This window comes from Zasmidium cellare (genome assembly GCF_010093935.1).
Source record: "Zasmidium cellare ATCC 36951 unplaced genomic scaffold M409scaffold_24, whole genome shotgun sequence".
NCBI classification, from domain to species: Eukaryota; Fungi; Ascomycota; class Dothideomycetes; order Mycosphaerellales; family Mycosphaerellaceae; genus Zasmidium; species Zasmidium cellare.
This window is the reverse complement of record NW_022986968.1, coordinates 428,552-449,977: the sequence shown is the minus strand read 5'-3', so window position 1 is coordinate 449,977 and position 21,426 is coordinate 428,552. Positions and strand designations below refer to the sequence as shown.

The following is a 21,426-nucleotide window of genomic DNA, read 5'->3' as shown; positions in this document are numbered from 1 at the left end:
ACGGGATACGAGGTATGTACAGCGAAGACGACATAGTACAAATATGACCAGTCGACGACGAAGAGCGATTGTTCCCACAGCCCAATCCCCTTTCGATCGCCTGAATTCACCTACTCTCACCGGTGCCTCTTCAAGATGCTGCCCATCGTCTTCCTCGCGAGCCTTTGTCTCAAGGCTGCATCGGCCTGGCCATTATTTCCTGGACCACATTCCGGCCAGCCTCACGGTCCTGGCGGACGTGCTCTCTACATTCAGGACAACGATCCGGCGGGAAACAATACCATTGCGGCACAAATCTCGAACGATGATGGGAAGCTCTCAAACCCGGTCAAGATTCCTACTGGTGGAAAGGGGCTGGCGCGGTTGATTGCCGCTTCTCAGGACTCGGTGGTCGTTTCTGGCGATGTGAGGACCACTTTGATCTTATGTGCTATGAGCTTTCGCTGATATGCTTGCAATAGTATGTCTTCGCGGTCAACGCCGGTGACGATACCTTGTCTGTGTTCAAAATCGACCCCAACCAGCCGACAAACCTGCAGCTCCTTGGGAAGCCTGCCAGTACGAAAGGTCACACACCAGTTTCGGTTACATACTCCGAGGCGCTGAACATTGGTATGTCGAAGCATGTGCTTACAATCCGTCGTTGATTAACATCTGAATAGCTTGCGCTCTTAACGCTGGGGATGAACCGGGCGTCGCCTGCTTTGCGCTCGACCAGCAACATGGCTTGAAACCGCTACCCTTCTTCTTGGACATCGCAGAGATCGTACCTTCTCCCCCGCCAGGTCCATTGGTCATCGCAGCCGACATTCGATTCAACCCTTCATCAACCGCGCTCTTTGTCACTGTTACTGGTGGAGGCGCCTTGCTTGGCGATGTCTACTCGTGGCCGATTCACTTTGGAAAGTTCTCGAACAATCCCAACAACAACACCCTCGAAGGAATCACTTTGCCATTTAGTCTCAACTTCCTCGGCTCTGATTCCAAGCTCTTCCTCACGAACCCACATCTGAACTCGGACGGCGCCGCTCTCCTCGACATCGCTACATCTGGAGAAGTCGCTCATGTTCAGAACGTCACCATCCCAGGCCAAGTGGCCTCCTGCTGGGCCACTTACGATCCCACAATCGACAGCGTTTTCGTGATCGATGCCGGCCGCCCCGTTATCACCATCGTCGACGCGGATTCGGGGAAGGTTACCTCGCAGTACAACTACACGACGTCTGTGTCGGGTACTGGTGGACAAGATACGAAGGTTGATAGGAACTTTCTCTATGTTCTGACAGTCCCCGTCGATGGTGACCTGGAGCTGGTCACGCCTCCGCAGGTCTTGGTGTATGATGTGTCGCCGCTCCAGAGCGGTGCGACGCCAAGGGAGGTGCAGAGTTTTGATATTTTGCAGATTGTTGGGAAGTTGCCGGGTGCGACTGGGTTGGCGATCTATCCAGCGGCACGATTTACCTGAAGATCTAATAACAGTACCGCTCAGTACCAGTAGTGTGTATGGGCCATGCAGCAGTCTCGTGAGCGGCATGTAGAACGTTAAACTCAGCAAACATACTGGTGAATACTAGCATGATCGGATCATGCTTTACACTCCTTGGTCTCGGTTTAGATAACTTTGCTCCTCATTTTACAATGCTTCATACACTCTCCCCTCGCTCAATTTAAGACTTCCACTCACGCATGTGAAGGATAGAAAAAGGAGTGCTCTCATCACGTGATGTGTTCCAGATTGGGTTAGAGCGGTCCCACAAGTTCTTTGCCAAAGTCTGTGCGTCCAGCGGCTCAAAATTAGAACGCGACCTTTGAAACTTCCACCTCACTCTTGCAACACCATCCATCTGGACACCACCGCCGGGCCTGGAAGCAGCATTGCACCTGGAAGCATCCAGCATGCAGACCAGTATGCCTTCGGTCAACGGCTGAGGTGCTCACTGCGGCGCGGCGCCGGAGCCGTGACTTCACCCATCACAACTCGACAAGACGGCACGCGATTTGCAGCAGTCCTGGGAGATGGCTCTACATTCGCCATTGAGTTGTGGCTTTGGTAAGTCTCTTCATTGTCCTGTCTCGACTTCCTTCTTTGATGAAGCCTATCACAACCGTTCTGGAGATTTTTCTCATGATCCGAGAACAAACATGCATCACCATCTGATCACGACATGCTATACATCTTTCACTTGATCTCTGCGTCTTTTGCATCAGCTGCTGACGGATCACAAGACTAGTCACGCGATTTGTGGTTTTCCGAGAAGCATCTTGCCATGACGTGCGAGACGTGCCGTCACATCGAGGCCTTCAGCAACTCATGAGCCATTCACTTGGCTCCCCATGAGGTATGTCGAACTCCCTTTATCACCCTCACCCCTTTCAATGATGATTGGTTTTGTCCAGTTCTGCTACCGAACAACGATGTGGATACTTTCAACCAGCTTACCAAATTGTCTGATCTCGAATCTACATTTTGCGTCAAAACATCTCCTAACACATCGCTCTGTACTGAAGCTGACGCTGTGAAAACAGCAGTCGACCACGACGAGCCAAACAGGCTCCAAAAGCAAGCCCTTCACGGTGCAATGCCTCAGGTACGGTGCACTCTTTTTTCCACCACCCTCCACGAAGATGACACCTAGTCTATCCATTCAACGAACCTTTTGGTGGCCTCATTCGCCGAGTCATCCTCCCGCACCGTACCGTCACAGCTTGCTGCGGCGGGAGGATCGGTTGTGGAGTTGTGGTAAGCATGTGAGGCTTCGGCTGAGCATGTGATGCTGCGTAATGGTGGTTTCCGAGCACCAGACTATGTTGTCCGTTATGGCCAGCATGGCGAGGTGCCGGTGGATAGGCATGCGTAAACCGGCTTTCTGAGTCCAGCACCCAACTGCAGCCTTCGCACTTTGTCCACTCATGGTGTGATTGCATACTGACTGCATCCACAGATCGAGTATTTGCAGCGGATGGGATGGCAGTTGAGCTCGCCACAGCAGAAACGACGAGACAGTCGGCGCCTTCCCTGAAGAGTTCACGACCTCCACACTCAGCGTGGATGACCTGGTCAACCGCTCTGCTCCTGGATGGCATTCCGCAACTTCTACATTAGGATGCTCTCGCCGTGCACTCAGAAAGCGATCTCCAAGCTCTTGATGGTACTTTGGCGTGCAGATTCCTTCAAGGGCAAATGGGCCATCATCGCCAAGGCATACAGCACTCTGCGCAGTCCAACAGAACGGGCAGACCACCGTCAGCACCGTCATGTCGCCTCACCAGAACAACACTTGACAGCTCACCACCTAGAGCAATCTACGAGGTTTGGATCTGATGTCCTCGTCACCTTCAATGCCGCCCTAGGCGCTCGCGGTCCAGGCAAGCGTCAAGACATTGGAGCGGAAGTGAATGCGTGGTAGAGTCGAAGCCCTTCTAAATCCTGGATACAGGCGATTCTCTCACCATCCGCCAACTCGCATCAAGGGAGACGAAGACATAGCTGAGGCAAGGCAGTAGTATGACTGCAGCGTCAGAGTCAGCCAGGACGCATGTAGCTGAAATGGAAAGAACACCAATTCTGATTTTGTTAAATATCTTTTGCATTGATGTCACGTCAAATGGTTTTTGCACTTGTTTAATTGCTGATGAACATGACCCTTGCCGGTAATTTGATGGGTCGGAGTGCCAAACCAGGCTTTGAAGCAACCGTTGGAGAAGGGGATCAGCCGTTCGGCGAAGGAGAAGTTCAAATGTGTCCTGTGGAACCAAGGCCGCGTCTCACCATTGGAACCGACCTGACTGTCGCTATCTGTGATCTGCTCTCTCCTTGATTTCGTTCAACCACTTCATACTATTCACATTCGCGTCAATTCGTCGTCGAACCGCCATTTGCGCGTAGTCGGAGTCGTCTCCTGATTCGACACGACGCCATCGTGTACATTTTTGGCACGCAGCGCTGACAGCAGCAACCACCACACCTCGTATCGCCCTCCGCGTACGCCATCCCCACTTGTCCCCAACACTTCCAGATCGCTCTCGACTCACCCACAATCGCATTTTCCAGCGCGGAATCACGACGACGACGATAGACAGCTGCGTTTCAGACAGATAGCCCTTCCATCCTCTCCTCGAACCCCCGAATCCCTCCGCCGCAGCCAGCTTGCCAGCCACGGAGAAATTTGGGACTGCGACTCGACAATACACGACGAACCCCTTGACATCGCGCGAGGCAAGAGACACGCTTGGGAGAATCAAAGGAACGGCAGTGAGGGTTCGCGGCCTCTTGGGCACGACACATGCTCCCCACGTATGTTTCGTCGGCCCATCAGGAGAAGATGAACCGGCACGCATACTCCTCCACCAATGGCGAGCCCAGGGGTACAGGCGCATACTCTATGGGCGGCAGTGGGAGATCAGGCTTTAGCATACGGCCGGACAAATATGAGAAGTGAGTCGCAGGAGAAAGAGTCGGCAGACTTCCGGGGGTGTCTTGACATGGGATACTGACACTCAGCTAGATACCAACCGCGATCATCACGAAGTATGCTCTTACGGCGGCGAGGCATGCTAATACGACTCGGTGGAGCGGTCGCTACCATCCTCATCATCCTCATGATCATATTTCCTTCAGCACGACCAGCTGCGATTCTTGCGGGGCCCCTATCATTGGGTCTATTCACAGGCGGAGAAGAGTTCAACATCGAGACGGTACGATACTACGACTTGTCAAATGTACAGGGCACTAGTCGCGGCTGGGAACGCGAAGAACGAATCCTCCTCTGCGCACCACTCCGTGACGCAGCTCCCCATCTCCCGATGTTCTTCTCCCACCTTCGCAACCTAACCTACCCTCACAACCTCATTGACCTGGCCTTCCTCGTCGGTGACAGCAAAGACAACACCATTCAACTCCTCTCAGACCTTCTCGCGGAACTTCAAGTCGCGGAAGACCCGAAGCAGGCCTTTGGTGAGATTTCGGTGATTGAGAAAGATTTCGGACAGACTGTGAATCAGGATGTGGAGAGCAGACACGGCTTCGCGGCGCAGGCTAGCAGGAGAAAGAGCATGGCGCAGGCACGGAATTGGCTGTTGAGTGCGGCGTTGAGACCTACGCACAGCTGGGTGTATTGGAGGGATGTGGATGTTGAGACTGCGCCGTTTACGATTCTGGAGGATCTGATGAGGCATAACAAGGACGTTATTGTGCCGAGTGCGTATACAGTCATGGAAATAGTGGGCAAATGCTAACAAGAGGACAGATGTCTGGAGACCTCTGCCGGACTGGCTTGGTGGAGAACAGCCGTACGATCTGAACAGCTGGCAAGAGTCTGAGACTGCTCTTGCTCTGGCGGATACCCTGGATGAGGATGCTGTCATTGTGGAAGGATACGCAGAGTATGCGACGTGGAGACCTCACTTGGCTTACCTCCGCGATCCGTACGGTGACCCAGATATGGAAATGGAGATTGACGGTGTTGGAGGTGTGAGTATCTTGGCCAAGGCCAAGGTCTTCCGCAGTGGTGTGCACTTCCCAGCTTTCAGCTTTGAGAAACACGCCGAGACGGAGGGATTTGGCAAGGTAGGGAGATCACTGAGAATAGGGGGCGTGGAGATGTGCTGACAATCGATCAGATGGCGAAACGAATGAAGTTCTCCGTTGTGGGTCTCCCACACTACACCATCTGGCATTTGTACGAACCTAGCGTGGACGACATCCGCCATATGGAAGAAATGGAGCAAGAGCGGAAACAACGCGAGCAAGAAGAGAAAGAGAAGCAAGATCGCATCGCCAAGATTCAAGACCAATTCGAAGAGGGAGGCTCTCAATGGGAGAAGGACAAGGAGCAGATCCGCGACCAAGAAAAGAAAGACTTCGTCGAGAAGCAAGCGAAGGGCGAGACGAAGGAAGGCGAGAAAGAAGCCAGCGAGGTGTAAGTCCAAATCCCCAGCACGATGGTGTCTGAGCAAAGTTGTGGAAGAGTGTGTGATATTGACGAAGTTTTTTGACATGAAGGGGGAAGAAGTTTGCTGATAAATTCTCGCTCGAACAGCAAGATTGAGAAGGGCCGCGGCGAAGGCAAGATGCACATCGTTGATCCACTCAATGAGATTCCCGAAGTAGGTGGGAAGTCTCCTCACAAGAAAGAGGCAGCAGCAGAGGAGGAGAAGGCGAAGCCGAAGAAGGTCGACCAAGCAGCAGCCAAGAAGGCCGACAGTCCTGCTGCAGCAAAGGTGGAAGAGAAGAAACCGGCGCAGCAGAAGGCGGGCTAAATATGGAGAGCACTTTTGGCGTCTTGCGAACGACTGTTCCCGCTTTGTGGGAAAAAAGCATCACTGCAATCGGCTTGTTTGATTATACTCATGTGTCTGTCTGAATCAGCGACATTGTTCTGACTTTTGGCGTTTTTGCTGTTCTTTTAGGGAAGCCAGGCTCTGGAAGTGAAAGTACCACGGTCGAGGCCGAAGCATAAAGGAGGAGGTGAAGGGGAGGATGACGGGAGGGGTTCATGAGGCTGGCGGAGGAGGTCGTCACTGGTTGAATGATGTCCATATCGAACTCTACGATGCGGAGACTACATATATCAGATCGAACATGGCACGACTGCCAACACTCTCACGACCGATCAGCGAGCGCGAAGGTGGAGACTGGAGATGCGATTGCAGCAGGCCATCAACACCCCTCTTCCAGGCGTTCTGTGCGGAGGATACGATATACACTGTGTACTCATAGTTTGGGAGTGGCAGGTCATCTTGCAAGAGACCTGCCTCGTGCGAGGGGGAAGACCATCCTTCGAGATCTCTACATACAAGGGAAACGATGTTAGGAGTCAATGGCGTTGATCACAGGCGATGGAAAGCCTAGCTAGAGGGGACACATATCAGCATTCTGCATATCAAAACATCTTTCGATCTGTATTCGTGGCTTCATGCCTGGTCGTGTGCCTGATTGCCTTGAAAGTTCGCAGCTGCATGAATGTGTACCTGAAAGCTGGCCGAGTCGGAAAGCCGCAGCCGACTCCAGCCCCAAGAGAGCGCGGGACGACATGCCATCTCCCAAGAATCGCCCTCTGCCACCACACCTCCCACTTTGCTCGCTGCCTGAATACTAATGAACACGCTGGCAATGAAGTCGCCCTGAGAACAGCTGTCCTGCCGCAGCACACCATCCTCGCGACGACTACCACGCAACGACCGAACCCCTCGAACCACCGAGTCTATTGAATGAGCATTGGATTTGGCAGTTACAGAACAGAAAGTACTATACACGACACGACACAATGACCGAGGACGTCTCAGCGCTGCCTCTCCGGCCCGGCACCATCACTGTCGCCATCGACCCTGTCGCGCTGGTAGTGACAGAATGCATCACCGTGACTTCGGCGATGCGCAAGCACGCCCGCTGGGCACACTCGTCCATCTCCTCGATTCTCGGCTCCAGCAGCAGCAGCAACAGCCCGCGAGCACCTCCTACCGACGCCAGAGCATCGAACCACGACCGGAACCGCGCCTCGAGCAAGATCGACTTGATTGAAGATGATGGATCGCTAACCTCACGGTGGGGGCTACGCGGGAAGAAGGGACAGAGTCTACAGGATAACCCTCTCATGAGCGCGTTCGCGAAGCTGAGATCGGACCTGAAGCACTGCAGGGAGATTCAGACGTCTGAGGCGTCGGCTCTCCTGCAGCCTTTCCTGCAGGTGATTCGCAGTTCCTCGACCACCGCGCCCATCACGAGCCTGGCTTTGATCGCCATCACCAAGATGCTGGCGTATAACATCGTCAACCCTTCGAGCCCGAACTTTGGGTATGCGATGCAGTTGCTCGCGAGCACCGTCACTCACTGTAGATTCGAGGGCGACAATAGCCCGAGCGACGAGGTGGTGTTTCTGCGGATACTCAAATTGATGGAGGATATGATTTGCGGGTCCTCCGGGGAGGTGCTGGGCGATCAGAGCGTGTGCGAGATGATGGAGTGCGCGCTGTCGATTTGCTGTCACTTGCGGATGAGCGAGGTGTTGAGGCGGAGCGCAGAGATCAGCATGGTCACGATGTGTCAGACGATCTTTGGGAGGCTGAAGACGCTCGAGACGGAGTTGCCGGAGGGCGAGGATGTCGCGGCGATGGATGAGAAGGTTGGGCAGGATGAGATGGATGCGGCGAAGATTGATAGTGCGCCGAATGGGGATTTTGGACCGGATGCGATGAAGCAGGTCAGGCATAGTAGTCTGGAGGTTCCCGGCGTTACGAATGGGTCTTCTGGTGGGAGACCTTCTGAGGATGCGGCGAGTGCGAGCCAGATTGATCTCTCGAAGACGGCTGAGGAGGCGTCGGCGGTGGATGTCAGGCCTTATGGTTTGCCGTCGATCAGGGAGCTCTTCCGCGTGCTGGCTGATTTACTGGATCCCCATGATCGACAACGGACCGACACACTACGAGTGATGGCTCTCCGGATCGTCAACGTGGCTCTGGAAGTGGCAGGACCCAGCATCGCGAACCACCCCAGCCTGGCGTCCTTGGCGAAGGACACCCTCTGCCGGAACCTCTTCCAGCTCGTGCGCTCGGAGAACATCGCCATCCTGCACGAATCGCTCAGAGTAGCCGGAACATTACTGGCGACGTGCAGGAGCGTTCTCAAGCTGCAGCAGGAGTTATTTCTGTCGTACGTGGTGGCGTGCCTGCATCCCCGCGTGCCGATCCCAGAGGAGCCGAACATCGATCCATCGCTGTACCAGGGTGTGCCGACGACGCCTACGCTCGTGCGACAGCAGACGAATCCTCCGGCGGGTGGGCCTGGTACGCCGGCCAGTGGAAGGTCGACGCCGGTGCCTGTGAGAGATCGGCAGAAGTTGGGTATGGAAGGTGGGTCGAGGAAGCCTGATGCTCGCGAGGCGATGGTGGAGAGTGTGGGTGGGCTTGTTCGCATTCCCAGCTTCATGGTCGAGCTGTTTGTGAACTACGATTGCGAGATTGATCGGAGTGATCTCTGCCAGGATATGGTTGGGTTGCTTTCGAGGAACGCTTTCCCAGACTCTGCGACTTGGAGTACCACGAATGTACCGCCGCTGTGTTTGGACTCACTCCTTGGGTATGTGCAGTTCATTGCGGAGAGACTGGACGATGAGCCTGCTACTCTGGGCCTGCCTGAGAAGAAGAAATTGCAGGAACAGAGGCAGAGAAAGAGGATTATCATTCGAGGCGCGACCAAGTTCAACGAGAGTCCGAAGGGAGGCATTGCGTTCCTGGCGTCTCAGGGGATCATCGATGATCCGAATGACCCACATTCAGTCACCAGCTTCTTGAAGGGAACGACCAGGATCGACAAGAGGGTTTTGGGAGAGTTCATCTCGAAGAGATCGAACGAAGCCATTCTGGATGCTTTCATGGATCACTTTGACTTCAAGCATCTCCGCGTTGATGAAGCACTGCGGGAGATCCTCAGCAGTTTCCGACTTCCCGGCGAATCTCAACTGATTGAGCGCATCGTGACGTGCTTCGCTGGGAAGTACTTTGAAGCGGCCAAGCCGGAGCATATTGTCGAGCAGGATGCGGTTTACATCCTCACGTACGCCATCATCATGCTGAATACCGAACTCTACAATCCGAACTTGAAGTCGGCGAATCGCATGAATGCGGAGGGCTTCTCGCGGAACTTGCGCGGCGTCAATGGCGGCAAGGACTTTGATCCTGAATATTTGCAGGAGATTTTCGATGCCATCAAGTCGAGGGAGATTGTGCTTCCTGAAGAGCATGACAACAAGCATGCGTTCGAGCACGCTTGGAAGGAGCTTCTTGTCAAGACGCAGACGGCGGAGAACCTAGTCATCTGCGAGACGAACTTGTACGACGCAGATATGTTCGCCGCGACTTGGAAGCCCATCATCGCAACACTGAACTACGTCTTCGTGTCTGCGACGGAAGACGCTGTTTTCCAGCGCGTCATTGCCGGCTATAACCAATGCGCACAGATTGCGGCCAAGTACGGGATCTCTGAATGCCTGGATCATCTCATCTTGAGCTTGGCGAAGATCAGTACCCTCGCTACTGAACAACCGCCTAGTACAACGCTGAACACGGAGGTTCAGGCTAGTGGGAAGAGTATTATGGTCAGCAAGTTTGCGGTTGACTTTGGGAGGGATAATAAGGCGGAGCTGGCGACGTTGGTGCTGTTTAGGATTATCAATGGCCATGAGGGGGCTATTCGCGATGGGTGGACGCAGGTGAGTGAAGGCATAATGATGTTCCGTTGGACTTTACTGATTTTGAACACAGATCGTCCGCATCATCGTGAACTTGTTCGTCAATTCGCTGGTGCCGACGTCGTTCACATCCATCTCCAGGGATCTGGATCTGCCGCCTATACCGCTGCAATCTCCTGCGCAGGTCATTGAGCGAAACGATAAATCGGCGGATGTGGGACTGTTCAGTGCTTTCACGAGCTATGTGAGCAGTGTCATGAATGACGAACCTCCTGAACCGAATGACCAGGAGATTGAGGCGACGCTGTGCACCGTGGACTGTATCAACGAATGCCATTTCGAGCAGATCTTGGGCAATGTTAGCGAGCTTCCGGTCGAGTCGCTGAAATCGCTGACGATGTCCCTGCTTTCGCATTTGCCGGAGCAGGACTCGCCGAGGGTCATTGCTGTCAAGCCTGAGTTGCCTGCGCCGACGCCGGTGCGTACCAATGGGACCAAGACGAGGGATGAGCCGCCGGTTTATAATCCTGCTGTGGTGTACGTTCTCGAGCTGGCTACGATACTGGCTCTACGAGACGAGGACACCATCACTGCGCTGGGATCTGAGGTTGCGGAGGCGTTGCAGACGGTCATCAGAGATGCTGACCATCTGCACCCTGTGGCTTTGAGCCGGACGGTGTTCTATTTGCTCAGTCTTCTACGGGCCAGCAATGATCATGGCTATATTCGTACGCCTGTGGTGCTGCATGCGATCTCCAGCTTCCGCAACGACTTGCTGAAGCAGTGTGCACAGCCTATTCTGAAGGGTCTGCATGGCTGCATCAGTGGACCTACTGAGTTGCGGAATGAGATGGCGGCCAGCCCTGACTTTTGGGTTGTACTTCACACGCTCCAGCAGGAACCAGATGCCGCGGCGCTGGTCTTCCAGACTGTTGAAGCTGTGGCAGATGGAGCAAACCCTGCCATCACACCCGACAACTACGAAGCTTGCGTCGCTCTTCTCAATGCCTTCGCTACAGCCGGGAGCGTAGGCGCTCGAGCAGAGCAACAACGCGAGCGAGAAATGGCAGCAGGACGACGCGGCCAACAAAAGGACTCGACGCCCGAAAAGAAACCCACCAAAAAACCCGAAGCCGTCGTCCGCGGCACCAAAGCGCTCACGCTCGTCGCCCAACTCGCCAGCCACGTGCCCCTCCACATCCAAAAATCGCAGCTCGAAACCAACGCCGCCTGGAAAGCGTACTGGTCGCCCGTCTTCCGCTGCCTCGCAACGCAATGCGTCAACCCCTGCCGCGAGATCCGCCACAAAGCCTTCACGTGCCTCCAACGCTGCCTCCTGTCCCCCGAGCTCGCCTCCCCGGACCACACGGAGTGGACCAACATCTTCGGCGAGGTCCTCTTCCCCCTCATCCACCAGCTCCTGAAACCCGAGACCTACCAAACCGACCCCTACCCCGCCGGCATGGCGGAGACGCGCGTGCAAGCGGCGCAGCTGCTCTGCAAGATTTTTTTGCATTACCTCGTGCTCCTGTCCGAGTGGGACGGCGTGCTGGGGCTGTGGGTGAAGATTTTGGAGATTATGGATCGGTTGTTGAATAGTGGGCAGAGTGATGGCGGGGTGTTGGGCGAGGCGGTGCCGGAGAGTTTGAAGAATATTTTGTTGGTTATGGGGAGTGGGGGGTATTTGGTGCAGGCGACGGCGAATGGGGGGAGTGGTGGGGAGGATGGGAGGAGTGAGTTGCAGAAGGAGTTGTGGAGGGAGACGAGGGAAAGGTTGGAGAGGTTTTTGCCCGGGTTGATGGGGGAGGTTTTTCCTGAGCCGGAGGTGGAGGTGGAGGTTAAGACTGAGGAGGTGGTAAGGGGAAAGGAGGGTGTTGAGGGAGAGGAGACGGAGGTCGAGGGGAAGGAGGATGAGGAGGTTGCGTACGAAGAGGAGAAGGAAGGGTTGTTATGAGTAGATGTTTGGTTTGTTTTTCAAGTCTGGTTTGTTTGTTTGTTTGGCATAGCGGAGGCGTTTCTTGTGCTGAGTGGGAAAGGGCAGAAAAGTCTAGAGGAAGAGCGAGTTGAGTAAAGCTGAGATGAGTGTTGTAGTATACCGAAGTTTTTTGTCCTTTTCGCCTACAGACTGGTATTTGTTCGTGCTTGTCAATCCACTTATATCACCACTGCTCGCGATTCTACGGGGCTTGCTCTGTTTCCTCCGAAGCCCCTCCCTCTTACTTCGACTCTTCAGTCGTTGCTCAAACAGACGCTTGGAATGTTTGGTCTTGGGGTTGGTAGGTGTGTAACCGCAAAGTGAAGGAAGAACTATGCTTGGACTGAATATTTTCATTTCGCTGGTTCGTTGACGTCGGGTGTACTGGGTGACAGCAAGGTAAAGGACTGTGCTTGGACTGGATATTTTTTTGTTCCCTGGTTCGTTGCGTTTGGGCATGCTAGTGATGAGCTTTTCATGGCCTTTCAAGGGCGCTGACACCGTGCTGTGGTTTGTTCAAAATGACGTCTTCTCTTTCACCCCTTCCACATCGTCTGGTTCTCTTGCAAGACTGGAGGGGGAGGCAGGTTGGTTATTTCGTTGGTATTTCATCTTTCGTGAATATCGGGCGAGCGTTGTAGAGGATCGTTTTGAAGGAGTCTGGAGTGCTCAAGCGCTCATCTGCTAGGTTTTGCTTGAGAGAATGCTGATACCTACCTTTCTTCGAGGAAACCGAGCGTATCGGCTGGCTCCAGTATGAGAAGAGACGTTCTGCCTGTGAATGTGATACACTGAGGTTGTTCACGGCGACATTGAAGGGAGCCTGTCAGCATCGCCATCAAAGCCAAGTCGCATGACGGAGACCGCTTCTTCAATCAACGTTAAATTAATCTTTGAGGGCCAACAGGCCATGACGAAGACGGCCACTGCATCATATGATCCCCATGCTCGAGCTCTGCAGTGACTCACTGATATCAGAAGATCGTCATCTTCTTCAGACGTGCAGGCCGACAACTTGGCGCAGGATTGCGGCGCATCGTCACAAGTGAATCAGTCTCGGAGAGATTCGACAAGTCTTGTTGGAACATCTGTCTCAGAGCACAGAGGTGATGTTCAAGATGGGAGGCCTCGCATGTCGAATCGGGGGAAAGCTGCCGTCCGTGTGAGACTACGGAGGATTGTAAAGTTCGACGGAGGGTGAGCACTCGGAGCTTTTGTTTCAGTTCTTGTATCGGGCCGCGGTGGGAGAATCAGAAAGTAGGCAGTGGACAGCAAGACCTCGTCCCGTCTTTCCCATGGCGAGATCGCGACTGTGACTTATGGCAGCGATGATGGCACGGTTGGAAGCGGTAAGACGAGATAAGCCTCGAGGCTTGGTGAGGTCTTTGTCTTGCTTGGACCTTGTTGGGGGGTGCTCTGAAGAGGCAGGATCCGCGTCTGTCAGTCAAGTGATCTTCTCAGCGAGGCCTTGGTGTTGGAAGAAATGTTGTGGCTAGGAGATGAAACCGATCGATCAGCTGAAGTTTGCTCTGGCTGGCGGCTTGCTAGAGACAGTCAGATGGCGCGGATCTGACGACATCGAAACCTGCGAAGTCTGTACCCTGATGTTGTTAACATATTTCAGTAGTAGAGGCGCCGGTGGAGTTTTAAGTCTATAAGACTCCAAAGGAGCTCCTCTCAGACTTGCGATGTCGTCTAGCATCATCAGCCTGGCGGGTCATCCCACCTCCACGCCTCATCAGCCAAGCTTTGGTATGTGGCTGGCTGGTAGCGCCTCGCACGTGTTGCGCGCAAGGACCTGGTGTTCTTTCCGATCTACGCAGGACAAATTAGCCGATCTGGTTGAGTTCAAACGGCAACCCGCGCTGACATGTTCGCGTATCTGGCGAGAAGTTGGAGCCGGGCGTCCAAAGCGTGTTCTTGTGTCGATCCAAGCGTCCATTATGCTCCCCGTTGCGGCGGATGCGACGTTTAGAACGCCGCAGCTCTGCATTTTGCCACAACGTCGGCCTGATGACCAGTTCACCGACAAAGGGCTTGTGCGATTTTCTGCACCCACAAGCGCCATGTCGAGCGTTACACGGCATTGGCGCGCTGTTCAAGAATAGTCGGCCTATTCGTTGCGTTGTGGAGAGCCTACTTCCCAGTCGGCCGGATGTGGGAGTTATTTTCTCTACCACCCATGACACAATCCGGACTTGGCTTCACGGCGAACTCGCGACCAGGTCCCGATTTCGAATTTGTCTGCCTTGTTGCAGACTCGTGACAGCGGCTGCCTTTAGACCCCATCAGAAGTCTCGTGCGCGAAGTTTGCTGCTAGACAGTGGTTTAAATTGCAGCCAACGTTGAGGATCATGCCCTGGACGATCCGGGAGATTGCGCCTTATGTGCTTCGGAGAATATTATGGCCACCAGCTTCGACGCCACGATGGGGTCGTCAGGTCCGTCCTGTGTAACACCGTCAGAAAGGCAGTCAAGTGGTCTTTGGCGCTCGTTCATGATATTGGTCTTGAAGTGCACGGTCCAGAGGCCGGCTGTTTTGAGACCGTTGGAGCCAGACGGGCGAGGGAGGCTGGAGAAGGCGCCAATGGGCGTCCGGGCCGGGAAGGAAGTCGTTAGAGCAGAAGCAATATACCCGAAAGCATGCAAAGGTACACCGCCACAAGTGATGATATCGACTGTGCCGTGGTGGGCAGGTGGCAGAGAAGACGAGATTGTTGCTGGAGCCCCAATCAATATTTTATTGATTGCCGGGCTAGCGAGCGTAGCGCGGCTTGGACCGTCCGGTGCTTTTCGACGTCACCTCATGGCGCGGTAAATTGCCCGCCTCTTCACAACGTTGCCAGAACTGCTGCAAAATGCGTCTGCGCCTGCGCATGGCCGCGACGAACGCGCGGACGGTGCCATCTCACGTCTGGGCAGCGATAACACGTCGTGCCAGATCCTCGACGGCGAGCGCTCCCACAGAGACTGCTTCGGACTCAGCCTTCGGCTCCTCTCCCAGCTGCAGGAAATGCCTGCGATCTCCGTAGCGCCGGAGATCTCGCCAACCTGCGTGGACAGAGGACACGGATGGCCAGCCGCGACACGGACAAAGAAGTCGCTGGCTGCCTCGCTTCGGCCTTCGACGTGCATCGTCAAGGATGGACGATACAGCAATCCCGCCCACATGCCTCAGGCCCTTGCGCCTTGTCCACGTATCCTTGGGCCATGCGTGAAGGGTCGGCCATGCACCCGACGACCAGCGCCTTCTATGGTCGTGCTGCGAGCGCGTGACGTCGGTTTTGTCCTCATGGCGCGGACCAAGTCGCCAGAGAGCGGTCCGGATGTTGAGAGAGCGCTCAACATCAAAGTTGAGCGCGGTCGTTGGATACGAGCTCTTGACGGTTGCTTGACCGGTGGCCTCGCCTAAGCCCATTTCGATGCACCGGCTCAAGATGCAGTTCATCAGAGAGGCTGCGAGACATCTGCCCTGCGAACTGCAAAACCGTCAACGCTTCCATAGGCAAAGACGGGACGGCTTATCGATACCAGCCACGTTGATGCTTAACATCCCGCCTGTGGCGCCGATCTTTGTTCGGGTCAAATTCTGTGCCAAGTCCGCACAGGTCATTTGGGTGAGATGATGAGAAATGTCTTCAGAAGGACGCAGGCCTTTCTGTGTATTTGTGCTTTTCTCACCGGCTGCACCGAGATGAAGCTGCAGTTTGCCACCTGCCAATGAAGTGTCTGCCTTTAGGCCCCGCTGGCGGCTGTCAGCGAAAGCCACCTCACGCAGCGATATACGACTGAAGATGCCATTGGCTCGCAATGAAGGTTCGGCGGGAGATGTGCACAAGGTAAAGCGTCGCTAAGCACGGTCAACCACCACTGGCCGCTGCACGGACTCTACTGTATTAACGTTTCTGCCACAACTGCCAGGATCTTGGGGAAGGCCCACTGTGTGAGGGTCTCAAAGCACGAGCTGGCGCACAACGTTGTGATCGTTGGCTTGCTTGCACAGCCGGGCTCCTGCTCCCGAGTTGGGCGTCCGGTATCGAGCGCGATGGGAAGGCTGCCCGGCGAAATCGAACACGAGAGCATTCTCTTGTTCATGCAAAGGAACACGAAAGAGTCCCGGGTTAGCGAAACTCATGATGAAATGTGAGAGAACAAGGAATGGAGTGGGAATCAGGCCTAAAAAACATCTTCGCGCTGATGGCTTACAGAAAGCTTAAGATGGCGATGCACTATTTTCCGCCTGCCGCTCTCGACTGTGGGGATATGTAGAGGCAAGCCCCGACCCGCTGTGTTTCGGACGTCTGTCTCTCTCTCTGGGCCATCTCATCATCGTGTTGCGCCCACGCACACGCCTTGAGCAATTGGTCACTGGATTGTCTTGGTTCTGCCTTGCGTCGTTCCTTCCATTGTTGTCAATACTTACCAACTTCATTCCTTGTGTATCACTTTTCTGGCCTTTCGGAGTTCTGGTTTCATTGCACCACCTTCGAACGCTTTGTCCGTGGGGTATTCCGATCAAACATTTCACCAATACAATCAGGCACACAGCTGAGACCAACCCACTCACCGCTCACTGGCACCATCTGTCTCTCGGATTCAACCTATTGGATCCACTGTACGACGACTCTTCGCCTGGCGCTACGGTTGGCCTCCCAGATGTCTACACAGGTCGAACTGTGCAGGCCGACGACCAGTCTCTTGATTGTTCAGCTTCTGGTCCTCGCAGGGCTCTGAAGGAGCAATGAGTACCGAAAACGAAACGAGCCCCTTCACTTGTCATCAAATACTAAGACAAGTCGATCATTTTGCCGTGCGCCTGGAAAGCCTGAAACGTAGACGGACCTCGTTCCTGTCTTCTACTCTGTACAGTGGGGCGTACCCTTCACCTCCCATGTCAAACCCTCCATCGCCGCCACGGCCACCTCACGAAGAGACTCCTGTCACATCTTCTGTTGTTGAACAAACTTCTTCGGCCTCTACTACAAACGAGCCGGCGTTGAGCCACATGTCTGGAGTTGCTGTAGCAGCTGCTCCATTAGGCCCACCTTTCTACGAACCTGTCCGGCAGACATCATCTATCACTGCACCTCCACCGACGACGTTGCCTTCAACGACAGCTACATCAACCGATAATCCTCGAGCTTTACCTCCTGTGCAAACGAACATTGCGACCAGTTCTGGATCTGATCCAAGCCCTTCTTCCTCTGCCCGGCCACCAAGTTCCAAAGGCGGGCGCAAATCCAAGGCTCATGTAGCCTCTGCATGCATCAACTGCAAACGGGCTCACCTCAGCTGCGATGTCAATCGACCTTGTGCGCGATGTGTCGCCTCTGGGAAACAGGTACGATCGAACATACTACGCTTTTCCAATGACTCGCAACCCCTCTAATCGTATTGTAGGACACATGTTTCGATGTACAGCACAAAAAGCGTGGGCGACCCCGACTGCGGGAGGAAGGCGAGTTCAAGGTGGAGCAAATGCTACCAGAGCCTGGCCCGTCGTCCGCTATCCCGGCTGGTTCGTCAGATATATCAACACGACCGATAGCATCAACAAGACACAGGAGACAGGAATCATTCCGATCGCTTCGATCCCAAGGCAGCGATGGCTCAGGAATCGCATCCAGCCCGACGTATCCATATCCACCGCCTCCGACTGCAACACAATCTACTTTCGGCTTCCAGTACCCGCTACCTCCATCAAATCCCCCTGGATACGAGGTCCCCACCGCTTACCTTGACCTCGATTTGATCATCCTCAAAGCGAACCAGTCTTATCGACAGATTATGGCGGCAGGGCAAGAGGCAGCTGGACGGCAATTGAGTGATATCGCTGCACCTGCCGATGGCGAGACCTTTCAGAGCATCAGAAATCGTTTGCGACTTGAGCGCGACAATCGCGATCCTGCTTACATGCCGCCAATAAATCAACCAGGGCAAGATCCTTTACAAGGTGCTGTGGAAGCCGATGTTGAGCGGTACACGCAAGGATCTGATGATAACACATACACTTGGACCCAGACCCAGCTGGGGCCAGCAGCGCAAACGTTTCCAGCGAGAGTCAGGTTGGCAAAGGCGAACACATATTTTGTCGCTATCACACTACCCAGCTTTCGGCCAGTGGATCAGCCGCCTCCTGCTCCACCTCCAATATTCACACGAATACCGCAACCTCTGGCGCCTGGAATACAGACACAGACGCCGGAGAGCTATGCATCTCCCGCACGACAAATGGCAACGCAGTCAGCACCACCGGCCGGATACCTCACCTTTCCAGGCGCTGTTGTTCCATCACAGCCAGCACCGCGATCTGCCGGGCAAACTGCTTCATCTCGAACATTTCCAGGCACACAGCCGCCTCTGCGATACCAACAACCACAACCACCGCCGACTTTCGCCCCGTTTCAGCCAGCAACAGGCACGTCGAGGCTGCCGGTCGCCGAGCCACCCACAGAGGCCAATCCGCCGTACACTCCACGGAGTACCACTCGCGAGCTTCCTCCTCCAGGAACACCGGATCGTGGAGGCATACAGCTTCCACCTATCGTTGCCAGTCCTGCCCCGGGAGGCGGACAACCTGGACCGATTGCAGCGGGCCCATCCGAGTCCCGCCCACCGACACAACAAGGGGAAACATCTGAAGCTGAAGTCGACGACGACGGCCGTCCCGAATCATCTCGAAAGCGTCGACGAATGGACATTGACGACGTCCTACATCGATGACAACCGTCCCACATACAAGAACAGAAGACTATTCCTTCTAACCTAATCAGGAGGCATTGTTCGTTTACGCGTACCACATACAACACGCACATAACAGCACCGGTGCAGCTCACAACCCGGGTTGTAGATGATCTTTCTTGGTCCAGGCACAAAAAGCACGAGTAACGATTTATTCTCCATTTTTTTGGTCGAGCATTCTTAGCGACAGCAGCGAGCGAGGTCCAGATGACCTTTTGAGATATTTGAACTCATTTGCGTGGCCTTTCACGAAAGTGGAGGAGAGAGAGAGGGTTTTGGCTAGCGAGTGGGATATCTACTTCGTGGCGGCAGATGGGGGCACATCATCATTGTCACCCAAGGGTTGAGGGAATGTGCATAGATCCGTTCATATTTTGAACCACCACAACCGCACGATTGGCGGTTTGATTCCTAAATCATAATGTTCTCCTGTCTTGGGTGGTTTTCACCACTTACGCATCAATTCCTCCCCCAACAAAAAGATCTTGCGATCCGGCTGATGATGATGAAGCCTTGCAATTATACATTCCCCTATTGCATCCCCTCCACAAGGATCAAGCCCCCATCCGCTGCAAGCCACGTGCCTTCCTCAGGCAGGACGACAAGCCAAATCCCTGTCGTCTCTCTTCTTCGAAAATCTGCAAGTCCTCGTGGCGTTCAGCATGATGAGACGGAAATCTCGGGGGTTATGATCAAAACAAAAAACCTTCGACGGGGGTGGGATGAAGACAAGGATTAAGCTTGTTCTGTGATGGCACATGTCTCATGAAGCGAGTGAAGGATTTGCGGCTGGCTGGCTGGCTGGCTGGCTGGCTGATGAAGGAAATCACTCACTTTCATTTAACTTCTTCTTCTTTCGTTGCGTAGCTTCCTTTTTTGGATTAGCTTCTGCCACTGCCACTGGAGTTCAATTGTTGGGCAGTGAATGCATGCGATCGGATCCTACATTGACCGGGATTCGTGCAACTCACGCAACACCGAGTGAGTGAGGTACTCGAAGATGCCGACGCCTTTACGCGGCGTTCTGGAAGGAGTGTTTCAAGTCTGCCCTGAAACGCTTACTTCTCTCATCATCAACAAAAGACAACGCATCGAAGGGCGACGACGACACTTGACGACACCTCAGGCTTGTGTCCTGCGCCAAGGCTGTGAGGTTCGTCATCGCTCAGCATTTCTATGGTATAACCGTTGCTTCGTTTCTTGTCTGAGGGCATCAGGCTTACGTAGGATTCGTACGTGTACCTACCGGTATCTAGCCCTCTCGACTCACATCGAGAGCGAGGATGCAGACACACCCACGGGATTCAGACGCAGAAGTTGGCTTTTCTCGAAGGACAGCTGCGCGGTAGATGTATATGGACGTCGGACAAAGTTTTCGGCTCCAGAGGTTTGCTGCGAGTCTTGCATATGCAGCGAGTCATATGTCGTCTTGGCAAAGGCGGGAAAATTTGGTTGTTGATTGGATTCAATCCGTAAGCCATTCGAGGTCAACGTTATCAAGCGGTAAGTTCCTCAGGCGATCTTGGCTTTGCGTAGTCATCCTCGTCTATGTGGATACCTGATCGGTCGCAGCAGCTTGTGTTAGCCTGCATAGATGTGAGCAAGCCTCATGGCCCGGTATCAGTCGCGAGTCTGGTCGCGCCAGTGTTGGCAAGGCTTGTGGTACCACCGAGACGAAGGTCCGCGCAAGATGCCCGCCTTGTTGTACAATGTTTTACAGCCCATATGCACAGCCGCCCAAACTTATTAAATCTTCATGTCGTCCACACTTCGACGACAGCCTCACCGCTGCCTCGAATACATCTCCGTCCCAAACGACCTCACCGGCGGTTTCCACTTCGCCTTCCCCTCGAGCAGCGCCCTCGCCTGCTCCCTCATCCTCTCCCTCCGCTCCTCATTCACAATCGTATCCTTGGTACTCCCCTGCAGCTCCTGAAAGCTCCTCTGCTCTTTACTCGCGCCCTGCACGGTATCCGCGCTCCACTCGCTCAAATCCTCCGGCTCCGCAGGCCACACAAACGGGCGCGCCAACTCCACCGTCATGAATTTCCTCGAGCGCTTGCGGTGCCAGCGCCGCGGATGGTGGCCTTCTTTGGGACGCACCGGGGAGAGTTTTACGTAGGAGCGCGCGGAGTAGGTTTCGACGTTGTAGGCGTGCCAGAGGTAGTCGCGCAGGTCGAGTTTGGAGAACCAGAGCGGGACTTGGAATTTGGCGTGGTGAGGGTCGCGGCCGCGGAGGAAGGTTATGTTGGCCATGGGGCTGGAGGAGGGTGGTTAGTGAGAATTGGAGAGGTGGTCGCGTGCTTGGACGTACAGGTAGAGCTCTTTTGTGCCTATTCTGAAGGCGGGCGTTATGCTTGTCGCCATGATGGCGGTGAGTCGGGCTGGTTTCTGGTCTCAAGGCGCTGAGGTCTGACGTTGTTCGGAATGGTCGATTGCAAAATCTGGTCGAATACCGCGTGCTACTTGATGTGATGTTCAATGCCTCGAGGTAGGTGAAGTTGCGGAGCGCATCTCGAGACCCCC

At 54.4% G+C, this 21,426-nt stretch overlaps 6 protein-coding genes across 6 annotated transcripts; 4 read left to right on the top strand and 2 right to left on the bottom strand.

Moving 5' to 3' along the window:
* Positions 1-135: 135 nt before the first annotated feature.
* On the top strand, positions 136-1,465 carry M409DRAFT_56306 (uncharacterized protein; the record flags this gene model as incomplete). Its single annotated transcript, XM_033813253.1, has 3 exons — positions 136-405; positions 462-612; positions 663-1,465. The coding sequence occupies 3 exons, from the start codon at positions 136-138 to the stop codon at positions 1,463-1,465; spliced, it is 1,224 nt and encodes a 407-aa protein (XP_033665844.1).
* Positions 1,466-4,283: 2,818 nt separating this feature from the next.
* On the top strand, positions 4,284-6,258 carry M409DRAFT_56305 (glycosyltransferase family 62 protein; the record flags this gene model as incomplete). Its single annotated transcript, XM_033813252.1, has 6 exons — positions 4,284-4,435; positions 4,506-4,695; positions 4,726-5,197; positions 5,247-5,566; positions 5,620-5,918; positions 6,039-6,258. 6 exons carry the CDS (start codon positions 4,284-4,286, stop codon positions 6,256-6,258), a joined length of 1,653 nt encoding a protein of 550 aa, XP_033665843.1.
* A 1,007-nt stretch (positions 6,259-7,265) lies between these two features.
* Positions 7,266-12,138, top strand: M409DRAFT_56304 (uncharacterized protein; the record flags this gene model as incomplete). Its single annotated transcript, XM_033813251.1, has 2 exons — positions 7,266-10,205; positions 10,258-12,138. 2 exons carry the CDS (start codon positions 7,266-7,268, stop codon positions 12,136-12,138), a joined length of 4,821 nt encoding a protein of 1,606 aa, XP_033665842.1.
* Positions 12,139-15,067: 2,929 nt separating this feature from the next.
* Positions 15,068-15,577, bottom strand: M409DRAFT_56303 (uncharacterized protein; the record flags this gene model as incomplete). Its single annotated transcript, XM_033813250.1, has 1 exon — positions 15,068-15,577. One exon carries the CDS (start codon positions 15,575-15,577, stop codon positions 15,068-15,070), a length of 510 nt encoding a protein of 169 aa, XP_033665841.1.
* A 2,060-nt stretch (positions 15,578-17,637) lies between these two features.
* On the top strand, positions 17,638-18,882 carry M409DRAFT_24853 (uncharacterized protein; the record flags this gene model as incomplete). The annotated part of the gene is made up of 1 exon (XM_033807423.1): positions 17,638-18,882. The coding sequence occupies one exon, from the start codon at positions 17,638-17,640 to the stop codon at positions 18,880-18,882; it is 1,245 nt and encodes a 414-aa protein (XP_033665840.1).
* A 1,800-nt stretch (positions 18,883-20,682) lies between these two features.
* M409DRAFT_67643 (uncharacterized protein) lies at positions 20,683-21,267 on the bottom strand (the record flags this gene model as incomplete). Its single annotated transcript, XM_033817491.1, has 2 exons — positions 20,683-21,160; positions 21,215-21,267. The coding sequence occupies 2 exons, from the start codon at positions 21,265-21,267 to the stop codon at positions 20,683-20,685; spliced, it is 531 nt and encodes a 176-aa protein (XP_033665839.1).
* Between the last annotated feature and the right edge of the window lie 159 nt (positions 21,268-21,426).